This window comes from Castanea sativa, chromosome 12 (genome assembly GCF_040712315.1).
Source record: "Castanea sativa cultivar Marrone di Chiusa Pesio chromosome 12, ASM4071231v1".
In the NCBI taxonomy this organism is placed as follows: Eukaryota; Viridiplantae; Streptophyta; class Magnoliopsida; order Fagales; family Fagaceae; genus Castanea; species Castanea sativa.
This window is the reverse complement of record NC_134024.1, coordinates 2,222,318-2,236,556: the sequence shown is the minus strand read 5'-3', so window position 1 is coordinate 2,236,556 and position 14,239 is coordinate 2,222,318. Positions and strand designations below refer to the sequence as shown.

General features: G+C 34.5%; 1 protein-coding gene and 1 pseudogene across 1 annotated transcript; one reads left to right on the top strand and one right to left on the bottom strand.

Moving 5' to 3' along the window:
- Positions 1 to 215: 215 nt before the first annotated feature.
- On the bottom strand, positions 216 to 3,164 carry LOC142619464 (protein DETOXIFICATION 14-like; annotated as a pseudogene).
- Positions 3,165 to 3,904: 740 nt separating this feature from the next.
- Positions 3,905 to 14,021, top strand: LOC142619463 (uncharacterized). Its single transcript, XM_075792561.1, has 7 exons — positions 3,905 to 4,100; positions 9,386 to 9,592; positions 9,707 to 9,839; positions 9,912 to 10,684; positions 10,981 to 11,424; positions 13,066 to 13,197; positions 13,291 to 14,021. Exons 1-7 carry the CDS (start codon positions 3,905 to 3,907, stop codon positions 14,019 to 14,021), a joined length of 2,616 nt encoding a protein of 871 aa, XP_075648676.1.
- Positions 14,022 to 14,239: the final 218 nt, after the last annotated feature.

Sequence of the window (14,239 nt, the reverse complement as noted above, 5' to 3'; positions counted from 1 at the left end):
AAATCTTCCACAACCAAAACATTGGAAAGTGTTCCCAAAAAAAATACTGAAGAAATTTTCCTCTTTCAGGTTGTGAGGAATGGAATGGTGATATTATTGTATTTTCCTTTCATACATTGGATAAAAATTAGTATTAGCCAAACTAGACTTCTTTGGAACATCTTAACAAATAAAAAAATCTTGTCCATTCAACTCAATAAACTCTGAAGTCTAGACTAAATATCTCCATCAAATATCCTCTCTCTTGCTTTTGATGCCTGAAACATCAACATAAATACAACTAAGCATTCAAAATGGTTTAGTCTAATATTTTTGTCCATTCAACTCAATTGGACACCAATTATTTCAGTTACAAATAGTTATAAGGTTCTCAATTTTCATACTATATGATCAAGTTGAACATAAATTTTAGTTGTAGAAAGGTGTTAAAATAAAACCAAATATATAGAAAGGAATAATTTTTTTGTACTAATAACCTGTTTTTCCCAATTTGTGAAACTAGTTTTAAGAGCTAGAAGAAATGCTTGTATAGTAGACCCTGTCAGCATTCAGATCCAAAGACCCTTTCCTTTCAAGTGTACAACGAAGGCCAAAACAACACCTACTGGAACCCCAACCAGATAATATGCCCCGACATTTACATAGGCTCCTATATCCTGCCAGCCACTTCCTCTAGCAACCCCTGATGCATATATAGCGCAAAATAACTTTGTGAGTTAATGGCAAGCAATAGCAAGAAAGAATCACAACTTCTACATTGGCATCTTATGCTGATATATTCTGATGAAATATACACAATATGATTATGATGGTTATGACTATGGCATAACTACTAACTAGACATTTCCTGTTAAGGATGTAAGGCTATTTTTTAATCCAGAAAGAAATTTACTTCCAAGAGTGAACTTGTTTAAATCTTTCCACGCCATTAGTTAACTTTTTAATTGCAAAGAAAATATTCTAAATGAATAATGAACTAATGTGTATTTGATAGTATAGCTATAGTATTCACTTGAATTGATAAGAATTAAGAAGTTATAACTTTCAAAAATTTAGCTCCAAATCAAAGCCCATTACGATTTACGTGAGAGAAATGTGAGAAAGTTACCTGAAAGTACTGCTTGTAAGCCATCCATGATTATTGAGAGACAAAGCAAAGGACCCATATCTGCAATACGATCTACAATTTCCTTCTTACTGCTGAAGGCATAGCCCAAAACACGATGGCAGAAGAAGAGAATCACGGCTACAAAAACCACCTCTGCAACTACAAGAACCATTATGGCCTTAACAGTCATTTTAGCTGCTTGTGCATTCCCAGCTTCCAACTCATTTGAAACCCGAGTGCTACAAAGTGTTTAATGCATTCTTTTTCAAAACAAATGTATAACATGCGTAGACAAGTTTAGGCGTAAGGAAACAAATTTAAGAGCAAACCTTGCTGTTGCTGCAAATCCATATGGTATGTAGTACTGCAAATTAGTAATTGTAAGGCTGCATGCAGTGAAAAATTAGAAGCATTCTATTGTAAATCTCATACAGTAAATATGGAAAAGAAGCATACCATAGCGAAAGCACTGAAGTCTCCAATTCTGGATTTGGTAAAAGCCCAAAAGCAAAATAAGTCCCTCAAACGACCACCATTCAAGACTATTATGATTGACCAGCAACAAAATGCTAAGAGACTTGATACATGTAGCCAAAAAATGAAGACTACAAATTTCTTGAAAGAAAGAACAAAACAGAAAATTACCAAACCATTCCAGCTGAAGGAACAGCAAAACGAAAGAACTCCCTCATGCTGAAGAAGACATCCTTTGAGAATATGGCACGAGCTTTCTCACAAGCAGAAGAGTACTTCATGTATACCCCAAGCATCAAGCATGAGCACATCCAGCAAATATGATGAAGCAGAGGCTAATGCAGCCGCACTACTTCCTAACTTTAATTTAAAAACCAGAGTCCAACAAAAAGGTATATGGAAACATAGAGCTGCAAATGAACTAAAGAGCAATGGAAGGATCAGGCTCTGAGTCTGGTAATAGCGAACTAGTGGTTGAAGTATAGCGTATGCAAACAGGTTAGGGACGAGGCATATGCAGTATTTGTGAGCTATATGTGAGATTGTTGGATCTTTGCCTATATGAGTATTAGTAATTTGTCTGTGAACATCCATAGGATTGATATTGGGATACAAACCAGAATAAGAGAGATGATGGCGGCATAAGTATAAATTCCTAGTTTTTAATATTGCTCTGCCCCATAGGCTTGTCCGCATAAAGTCTCTAATGCACCAGCCATCCCACACTGCTTAGCAGTCAAAAATTCACTTATCGTGATGATTGAATTAAATTCCTTAATCAGACATATCAGATTCTCAAACTAGCAGACAAAGACAACAACAATAAATATGGTTTGGATATACATTTGTCAAAAAATTATGCTTCTGATTTACTAATTTATATTAGTAACTAAACAGATATTAGGCTGTTAGTTTTAGGCAAGTCAATCAAGTTCATTTAGGATTGTGAAGAATCTTGAGCTGTACCAACACACACACACACACACACAAAAGGCTAGTGCATTAGGATCTGATTGCTTATTTGTTGAAAGTAATACAAGAATAAAAATTGGGGATTATTTTATTATATTTTTTTGGTGTGTGTATAACCTCTCAAAATAATCCCAAAAAACTGGATTTTTTTGGGCTTGCCAAACGACTTCAAGCACAAAGGTGGTCGAGTTTAAACCAGGCCAAAGTTATTCAGATAGCCAAATTATCAATTAAGCTGAAATTGTTTTTGCAGCTTTACTATGGATATATATTTCATTAGTGATTGGTAAATCTATAGGTGTGTCTTCTATTCTACGCTGATTAAAAAGCAGGGTTTTCAATTTTTTCAGCTATAAGGCATGCATGAAATTTGTCTAGAGGAGGACAAAGAGGACAAAATTAAGAACTTTACAATGAGACTGTAGCCAATTACAATGGTGAAAGAAAAGGCGACAGAGACCCCGGAAAGAGAGAGTTCATCAAGATATCCCACCATCATCAGGGTAACAAACGACAGGCTGTACTGCAAGACTGAGACAGCTACCATTGGTGCTGATAAAAAGCTCACCATCTTTAGCTCTTTCACAAACACCTCCCACTTCCCTTCCATTTCCTACCTTAATTCCTTCCAAAACAAACAGTGCCTATTCAGATTTCCTAGTCTGATTCAAACAGTTTCAACCACTACTATTGCTATTAGCTCTTAACTCTTTTTGACCTGTTGTGTTCAACATGATATGGCTTAGATTTATATGCCCAAATTTTAGGCTATCTCGTAGCTTGGTCCAACTCTGACCATTAATTTGGCCTCAGCAGCATATTCCCACTCACATTCTCCATAAGTTCCTATCATGTTATGCATGTAACTGTCATGTTTGCACCTGAAACGCACCCCCCCCCCCCCCCCCCCCCCAGATGTCATGATATACAGAACAAATATGGGATGTTCCGCAACATTTGGCAACTACAGGGAGTCAAGAATAACCAAACTTGCCCCTCCCGAAATAAGATATAAACAAAACAAAACAAAACAAAACAAAAAAAAGAATATTAAATTTAGTTTTGGAGAAATAGATGAATTCAAATCAACCGGCTTGAAAATCAGCCAATACAATGTTTTTTTTAATGTCTGATGGAATAGACTCTATCTAGACTAATAAATAAAAAGAAACTAAAGCTCTCATTGCCAAAGCATGAGTTAGAACATTATCTTGTCTATAAGTATGAGAGAACAAAAAAACTCTGAAGCGAGTTTTTGAAAGACAGAATGTCTTTGATGAGATGACCAAAAGCCAAGTGATATATATTACCTTTACAGATAGCATTGATGAAACCAAGCTCTTTTGTAAAATGAACTGCACGCCTAGCTGCCAAGGCTTCAGGGTAATCATTGATGAGGGCTTAGGGATTTTTTCAGAGAGGGAAGCCATTACTTCGCCAAGGGAGTTTCAGATTACAACTCCTATCCCAGTTTCACCCGAATCTTCAAAGAAAGCCCCATCAAAATTAGCTTTTACCAAACCAGTTGTCGGCGGTCTCCAGGCAGGTTTAGCAAGCCGAGCTAATTTGGCTGGTGTCCCATTAAAACGTTTGAATTCTGAGAGATAATTCCCTGCATTTTCGGCCACAAAATTCAGAGGAATAGTTGGTTCATTGAAACGGCATTTGTTCCTTTGGTTCCAAAGTGACCAAGCAGTAGTGGCAGGGATTCTAAGGGGGCTGCTGTTTAGGCTTAGAATTGATTAAGGGAAATTCAACTTGCTTAGAACAAGGAACAAGGTGTGACAAAACCTTCTTAAGAGAAATCCATCTCTTGAAAATAGTACTAGGCCAATCTATGTAATTGAATTCAAAACTAATCACAAAGTAACTACAATCTGGTACTTGTTTGGTATTGGCAGCCTTCTAGATACTTGACAAGTGTCTAAAACCTATTTTCTAATGCTTAAGCAATCATCTAACTAACGAACTAACTAGTTACAAGATGATTAGGATGCAACCACTTGAAATGCCCTACATCAGGACTCTCCCTCTTAAGAAGCACTTGACCTCAAGTGCTCTTGGTTGCTACAAGTTTTGTATGAATTTCTAGCATTCTAGGATAATGCAGTTGCATTGTATAATGATTTTGCTGTTGTTGGCAGCACACCAAAGGCTGCTGCTTCTGTACGGTGAAGTCCCACACAACCAACCTTCATCTTCATAAGAGTTCTACCCGGAAATGCATATTAACTTAAAATTGCCTTTCAAGTATAAATCATTATACATTCTATAAAAAAAAAAAAAAAGTATAAATCATTATACTTTTCTTTTTTCTTTTTTTCTTTTTTGAGAAAAAGAAAATTGTGAATGGTTTACCAATTAATTAATTGAGAATAAAATGTAATAATGTACCAATAATTATTTCATGAAAACACACACAGACATAGACATACGATAAACTTCACTTTTAAAGCAATGGTAGGCTTTAAAAGAAATGGTCAAATTGTACTACACACAACACACTCTCTTAAACAATGTAAAATAAAGCTTTTTTTATTTTTAAAAAACAAATACACATAGAAGGGAGATGGGAAATGGGATGAGGTTCTAATACAAAAGCACACCATAAACGTCACTCAAAAATTATGTTAACTTTTAAAGGCTTATATAATTACTATTTTTTTTTTTTTAGAATCTCATTTCTTGTATTGTGAGCTTATATATTATTAGAGATTTATAATAATAATAATAATAATAATAACAACAACAACAACAACAACAACAACAAAATTTGACCTTTGATTAACTTTTGATTTCATAAATCATAATATTTTGCCTTAAAAAGCTAAGACCTCATAATTTTACATGTCATTATTCTATTACATATTTTTCAAATGATTATAAATTTTATTCTATATTTAAATCTTACATTAAAATCTTACCAAATCATTTTTTCTTTTTTCTTTTCTTTATTTTTTGTTGATAGAAAATATTATTTTCTTTATATAGTATAATATATAGTTTCATACTTCTATATATGAACAAAATCATAATAAATGCTTATTAATAATTACTATAATTATTAAATATTTTCTTTGATAAAAAAAATATCTTGTGAAACTTTCTCATTAATTGCACAAGTTCCATGAGAGTATGAGACCACACACACACACACACACAGGATCCGAACATGTTACATGAGAGAACTCTAGTAAAACTGACTTATAAGATACTTTGTTTTTTTGTTTTTTTGTGCACAAAGCCCATCTTCAACAAAGCTCACTCAATTACCTTGATCCCACCACCAACCCAAAGGAGCTACTATCTCTACTAAACCCAAAAGCCCATATCTCAACTTACCCAAAAGAAGCGATAGTGACTTTCTTACAAAATATATGGGTTGGCCTAAATAGCACGTTTACATGGGCTGTTTTTGTTTGTTAAACAGACAACGGAAACCTCTCATTCTCATCATCCCAATTCAAATCCTTATGCATGGCTAGAAGCCTAGAAGCTTTGTATAAAGGAGCAGCAAAATTAGAGTAGTATACCATTAACATCCCAGCCCAGTCCAAGAGGCCCTAAAAATCACTGATTTGCATATAGGTTGGTAGTATGTCCAAAAATTAGGCTATGAATTTCAGCCCAACCCAACGAAGCCCTAGGTGTAGGCCCAAATACTGCGACATTATGGTTTCTTTTGTTTGTATAGTTTTTCATGGTCACCGACGTTGGTATGTTTAATTATGACTCCAAACTTGCATAGGCTTAGGAACCTTGTTTCATAAATAGTATTTTTTTTTTCAAGTATTTTTGTTGTGTCATAACTCATGGCTAGTGTGAAAACAAACCACAATTTGCTATTAATTTTCATTGTTTTTGTGCTACTGACAATTTTGATGTTATTGAATAAACGATTCACTTTGTTTGTGTCGATAATATTTTCAATTGAGAAAGACAAGACAAAAAGGTTGATGAGTTGATTATTTGTAATTCTGTTGTGGTGTAGCCTTTTTTTTATTTTTTATTTTTTCTTGGTTGTGTTATTGTAAGGGTTCTTAAGAACCAAAGTTGTTAATCTGACTATATATGTTTGCTGGTTTGTAGTAGCTAACAAAACTAATTTAAATGTAGATTGGGCTTCAAATTTCAGAGTTGGGTATTTTTTTTAAGAGAGTTTCAACTACCTATGGCATCTGCTCACGATGATAGCTTTTTATCATCAGACCAAGATATCAATCGGTTTTTGGTATAGACGGAGATTGAACTCCAAATCTCTTATTTAATTATTAAAAACTTTACCAATTAAGCTAATTGGAACCCACTTCAAATTTGGGTATTGATAAAGAGTTTGAGTATCTTAGTCTATGAAAGGAGTTGGATGTATTTGTTGGTAATTCATTAATCACATTATATGTAGGGAGTGGTTGCAACAATAATGCGTGATATGTTTTTGATAACATGTCTCGAAAAGATTATTATAACGTGGCATTTATGAAGTAAATTGTGAGAATTATTGAGATAGGAGCAGTTATATTTAGCATTTCTGAATTCTGAGAATTAATTCCTGCTCCACCATATACCTTATTTACTTAGTGAGCGATTAAAATTTGATCACAAGAATTAGCCGCAATAGACAGCCAAAAATTTCAATGATAAACAGTGTGTTTGTAGATTGAATTATGGTTGTTACTATCTAATGCCTATGCTAGGCTTCACACCATTTAGTAAAACCATTAGAGCAACTTCATTTGCACAGAATTACCAGGAACCATTTAGTATATATGGATAATCTGAAAACAAGTACATAAAAATATAACATCCCAGGAAATTTAATAAAATATATGAGGGTTTTAGTCAAAGTGTATTGCTCATATGTAATTCCTTTTGTTTATGAGTTTTCTTGGATGAGTTTTTGACTAATTTGAGCTGCATTATATAATAACTTTGTACTAGCAGTCTAGCATAGTATAGCTGCTATGACAACATGGTCCTTAAAAATTAGCTATCTTTAAATGTGTGTTGTCCCTTGCCACTGCTTGCGTTCTATTTGCACTGCCTTGCTCTAGTTGTTGAAAGTTCTAGCTTGAGCCCCATGCTAAGTCCTAAGATTGGCCTAAAGTTGAGGTTTTGTATAAGTTGTTTTGAACTTCAATTAAGTTTGTGGCTTAATATATGTGGCATTAACGAGGCAATCTCTGAGGGCTCTGGTCAAATTATTTTTTCTTACATGTAATTCCTTTTGTTTATGAGTTTCCTTTGGTTAGTCGTCGACATAATTATTGTACTTTTTATATTAGTTCCCAAAAGCCATAGATTTGAGGAGGTTTGAGTCAATTCATATAAGCAACAAATTGATACATTTATTTTCCACTCGGAAACCCTCCTGTTTAAAAATCATATGATTGTGATTCTAAAAGGAATAAAAAAATACATAATATTATTTATTTAACACTTGTGAAGCATAAGTGAACTAATATTGTAACACTTGTTATATGTTATGATATTTTTGTTGTCTTTATAGATTTTCTCATATTAAAAATATATGTAGATAATTAAGATGACTTTTGTTTGATTTTTATATTATAGATTTTAGTTGATTGACTCTCATAGAGGTACTCAGGTAGTGGGCTCATTTGTCTGGAATATAACGTAACTTGATGGAATATAACGTAACTTGAAGATTCAAAGTTCAATCTACCACATTATCAATCCATGAGATTTTCAAGATATCTCATGAACAGAAAATTCATATTAAGATAGATGGATAGAATATTAGAAGCATTATAATAGTATTAGGTGGAATGGTACCACTTACCCGGTGCATGGGTTCAAGCTGTAAGATCAACTGCATAATTATTTTTAACCATTTCGAAAAAGTAATAAATCATGGGGAAGGCCCATATTAAACCCAAAGTAGAGAACATAAAAAATAAAGGCCCATTGGGAAAAGTTATGGGTTGTAGCCCTATTCAGGATATACATATTAAAGATTTCAGTAGGCCTAAAGATACCGGCTATGGGGTTGTTAGTTTGGTGGGATATACCAACCCAAGGTCTCAAACACGCTTGATATTATTTTAGTATAATAATCTTCTTCTTTCTTTTTTTTTTAGAATATCAAGCATTTTTAACACACACACTATTATACTATATATATTATTATATTTAGTATAATAATCTTGAAACTTTATATTTTTAGCTTTATAATATTATTCAAATATTCCTTCCGTTCTATATTATTAAAAAAAAATACAATATCTTTCATAAAATTATTGAAAATCAAGTAACATTCTAACAGATTCAAATCTTGCCTACTTTAAAGTGCAAATATTCATCGAAAAATATTTGCAAAGATTGTTTTATTTTTCATAAAAATTTCATTTATCATGGGATTTGATATGTCTCAAATTGACTAGATTGTATGGAACCTGATTTTATGTTTGATAGGGTTTAGACCAAATTTGACTTGGAAGTTATCAAAGTTGTATAGATCAGAAAGGAAGAAAAGAAATGAAACAAAGAAGAAAGAAGCAGAAAGAAGAAGTTTAGGCTCTAAACGACAGAAGCAAGTTACAGTGTTAGTACTGTTAGCTAAACTGCAAGTAGCTTAGCAATTTATTTATATAGGATTCTCTCACACATGTTGTAACTGCCTATCACATGTGTTGTAACTGATTCTGTGTAGATTGGGAAGTTAGTTTATGCTCTGTTTTGTATAAAGACTCCTTTCATGTACAATTCATTTAGTTGATTCAATACAAGTTTCTTCAATTCCAATTTCCCCTCTAGCTCTTAGTTTTTCTTCCTTGAATTCTCTATACTTTATACTTTTGTATATGGTGTCAGAGCTTGAGTCTTTGTCAATGGCGTCAACCACTCAAGCTAATTCAACTTCTTCCTCTCAGCGAGAGCTTTCTCCAATGGAAGATCCACGAAGTCCATTCTTCTTGCACCATGGTGAATCCCCTGGTGCGATCCTAGTTGCTCAACCTCTAACTAAGGATAACTACCCTACTTGGGCTAGAGCAATGAGGATGGCTTTGGATGCCAAGAGTAAGCTTGGATTTGTTTATGGTTCTATCACTACATCAATGGTAGTCACACCACTCAAGAAACAAGCTTAGTCAAAATGCAATTCAATGATCTCTTCATGGATCTTGAATTTAGTCTCACCTTATATCACTACTAGTGTCAATTACAAAGACACAGCCTTTGCAATTTGGAATGCACTCAAGAATCGGTTTTTACAAGCCAATGGATCAAGAATTTCTCAACTTCAGAAGAAAATCTCCACTATGATGTAAGGGGATTCTACAGTGACAAGCTTGTTTACTGATCTTTAAGCTTCTTGGGATCAATTGTTGAATCTTAGGCCTTTACCATATTGTTCATGTGGCCAATGCACCTGTGGTGAGACTACACATCTTCATCATCAAGATTCAATTATGCAGTTCCTTAATGGCTTGAATGACTCTTACTCACAGGTCAAAATTCAAATCCTCATGATGGAACCTATTCCATCAATAGATAAGGCATTCTCTTTGGTGAATCAAGAGGAAAGGAAACGGTCTTCAGGATTTAATGTCACTCCTTCAGTTGATTCTACCGCACTTGATGTGAAGAACCAAGCTTTCAATCAAGGTTCTTCTTCTTCAAGCAACAATGGCAAGAATTTCAAAGGGGGTGTTGGAAAGGGAAGACCTGTGTGTAGTCACTGTGGAAAGGTTGGTCACATTATGGAAAAATGCTACAAGCTTGTTGGTTTTCCACCAGGCTATAAGCAGAGAGGAAGAACTGTTATGGCTAATCAGGTCATGGTTGATGGTGACCAAGGTCAGTCAGTAGTTGCACATCAGAACAGTTCTTTCCCTTTCACTTCAGAGCAGTATCAGCAGTTGCTTTCTATGCTCAATGCTCATGCCTCCACTTCTGGTAATTCCAATGATGCAATTCACATAGCCAATTCTGCCATTTCAGGTAACCTTTGTGATCATTTGCAAGATTCTATGTGTTTGAGCATGCAACATTCTATTTTTGCAGTTAATCCTACAAATAAAACAGCTTATGGTAAAGAGACTTGGGTTCTTGATACTGGAGCAACAGATCATATTGTTCGTTTAGTTAAATTGTTCACTAAAATCACTAGTTTGTTTCCTCTTTTGTTCAATTGCCTAATGGTGAAAGGGTTGTTGTCACACACATAGGTACAATTCAAGTGACATCTAGCTTAGTTCTTGAAAATGTGCTATGTGTTCTTTCTTTCACCTTCAACTTGATCTCAATTAGTCAATTAACCAAATGTCTATCATGTTGCTTTGTTTTTCTATCCAATCTGTGTTTTATACAGGACCTTTTTTGTTGAAAAACGATTGGAGTGGGTAAACTGCATAACAACCTCTACTTGCTGCAATCTTCAACTTCTTGCAAATCTATTTTAACAGTTTCCTCCATTCTAGGGTCTATTTTTAGCTCTTTTGTTCATAATGGTTCAAATGGTCCTATCACTACCAAGCCATATCTTTGGTATCTTAAATTAGGTCATGTGTCAAATGCTAAACTTCATGTTTTACATGATTGTCTCCCTGATGTAATCAGTGTACATTGCAATAAAGATTGTACTTTTTGTCTCATTGCCAAGCATAAAAGACTTCTTTTTCCTTTCTTTGATCATTTGCCTGATAATGCTTTTGATTTTATTCATTGGGATGTTTGGGTACCATTTGCAAAGTTTACTCATGATAGTTTTAGGTACTTCCTTACTATTGTTGATGATGCCACTAGATCTACATGGATATATCTTATGAAATCCAAATCTGAAACTAGGCCTTTATTGATTTCCTTTTACAAGATGATATCTACACAGTTTCATACCAATATCAAAGCAAGTAAGACTGACAATGCTCGAGTTTTTCCTAAAAGACTTCTTTGCTGAACATGGCATTCTACATCAGCATTCATGTGTTGCCACTCCAGAACAAAACTCAGTTGTAGAAAGGAAACACCAACACATTTTAAGCATTGAAGTTTCAATCTAATGTGCCTATTTCCTTTTGGGGTGAATGTGTTTTGACTGTTGTATATATCATCAATAGATTGCCTTCTTCCACTCTAGGAAACAAAACACCTTTTGAGAAGCTTTATAACAAATTCCCATCTTATGCTCACTTAAAAGTTTTTGGTTGTCTTTGCTTTGCTTTGCTTCCACTTTAACTCATAATAGATCTAAATTTGATCCTAGATCTATTTCATATTTTTTTCTGGGTAATCCATTTGGTGTTAAAGGTTACAAATTGCTTAATTTGGCATCCAAGAAAATTTTTGTTTCTAGAGATGTTATCTTTCATGAAACTGTTTTCTCGTTCATTTCATTCCCTTATTTTTCTTCACCTCACTCCACAATCCCTTTACCTCATCTTTTTCCTTCTTTAGATACTTCCACTAATTCTTTGTGTTAAGGACATATTTTATGTAGTTAACTAATCCTTTGACAAAACACACTTTACTTGTAATTGGGTAGATCTAGGATGTGTTTTATACTTCAAAGAACATGTTGTTCAAGACTAGTATTAAAGTCATGAATATTGGACCAAGAAACAAGTGAAGAAAATGTGTTCACTAAAGCTGGACTGATAACTCGACACTTGCGAACAGATAGCTCGACAGTTGCTCGACAGATAGCTATCTATCAAAGTTTAATGAGGCTCGACAGATACTATCTATCGAGGTTACGGAAATCAGAATTTTCAGATCTAATTTTCAGCCATGCTTTTGTATTTGTGTAGGGTTTCTTTTCTCACAACCCTAGACATATATAAGACTTATTTTAGAGGTCGTCACATAAGAGAATACAAGGAGAACATATGCAAAAGGTGACCGAAGCCTTATTCTCTTTGAAAGAAGCTACTGCGTCTTTGCGTCTTAAGGTTTTGTAACCAAGTGCTTCTTGATCTTCATTGTTGATGAAGTGAAGAACTCTGCAGCCAACATTCTTCTTTCTCAAGTTGGTGAGTGAGTCACATACTGGGATTTATGCAAAGGAGTTAGTCACGTACTGGGATCCGTGCATCAAAGGGTGACATTCATATATTGAAGAGTTCAAAGGTTCTAAAGCGGTAGAAGATTTCTGCTGTGAGTTCATCTACGAGGATTGTAAAGTCTAGGGACAAAGATTTTGTACTAGATCTGAAATTTCTCTTTACTATAGTGAATTGCTTTTCGGGAAGGTTTCCCCCCAAGTTTTTTACTGTGAAACTTATTTGTTTCATTGATTTTCCTAGGTCATCATATCTTGTCTTATTTATTTTTTCGCTGCATATTATTTATGACATGATATTGATGTTTGTTTGTTTTAACAAGTTTTATTCATAATAAATCTAATTAACAACTTGGGCTTAAAACTTATTAATTCTATCAACCAAGGTCTATATTTCTCAACACTTTGCATCTTGCATCTCAACCTATTTTTCCTGATTCAACTCATAATTCTAATTCCCCTCATGATTCTGATATCCCTCAACCACTTCCAGATCCTGATTGTGATTTGCTTATTCCTAATACAAATCCTTTGTCTAGCTCTTCACTTCTCTCACCTAATGAATCTATTTCTCCATCTACTGACTTCCCTCTTCCTTCACCAGTTCCTCTTCCTAATCCCACTAGTAATGTAGATTCTGCAGCTATACCCTCTACCTCACCTGTTCCTATTTTAAGAAAGTCTACCTGAGTCACTAAGACCCCTTCTTATTTGCAAGATTATACGTCAAGCTCTATTGTTAATGATCAATTCAATCATTCCAATCGTGTCATCAAGTCTGGTTCCTCCTCCACCATCTTAGGTACTAAATACCCTTTATCTCATTATATTGATTCCTCCAACTTGTCTCCATCCTATGCCCATTTTCGTTCCCTTATTACTAATGTTTCTGAGCCCAAGTCTTATCATGAGGCTGTCCAAGATCCTAAATGGCAAGTTGCTATGGCTGTTGTGATTGCTACATTGGAATCTAACCAGACTTGGACTCTCACTTCCTTACCTCCACATAAAAGGGCTATTGGATGCAAATGGGTGTATAGAGTGAAGTATAAGACTGATGGATCAGTGGAGAGGTATAAGGCCAAACTTGTGGGTAAGGGTTTCACCCAGCAGGAAGGTTTAGACTTCATAGAAACCTTTTCCCCCGTGGCTAAAATGACAATTGTCCAGACATTGCTTGTTACATCTGCTATGAGAGGTTGGCACCTAGTTCAGCTTGATGTAAACAATGCTTTCCTTCGTGGTGATCTTCATGAAGAGGTTTACATGCAGTTGCCTCAAGGTTTTCATAGCAAGGGGGAGCATCTAGTTTGTAGGCTTAACAAATCCTTTTATGGACTCAAGCAAGCATCAAGACAATGGTATTCTAAGTTTTCCTCTACCATTCTAAAGTGTGGGTTCAAGCAATCCAAGTCTGATTACTCTTTATTCACTAAGAAGTTCAACTAATCATTCATAGCACTTCTGGTTTATGTTGATGATATCTTTATTGCAAGTAATGATGTTTATACTGTTGAAGAACTTACAGTTTTCTTGGATCAAGAGTTTAAGCTGAAAGACCTTAGTAACATTCCGACCTAACTTTATAGTTAAACTATGTGTTTAAGTAGTTAATTATTATTGGAAGCCAGTTTCTTTCTATAATTAATAGAAGAGTATTTAATAAA

What these genes read in the sequence shown, in the direction of transcription:
- LOC142619463 (XM_075792561.1), top strand. Translation starts at nt 3,905, where the DNA reads ATGAACTGCACGCCTAGCTGCCAAGGCTTCAGGGTAATCATTGATGAG. An exon ending in GATGGCTTTGGATGCCAAGA is followed by an intron (nt 9,593 to 9,706) that starts GTAAGCTTGGAT and finishes TCTTGAATTTAG; the next exon opens with TCTCACCTTATATCACTACT. An exon ending in TCCTCTTCCTAATCCCACTA is followed by an intron (nt 13,198 to 13,290) that starts GTAATGTAGATT and finishes CTTATTTGCAAG; the next exon opens with ATTATACGTCAAGCTCTATT.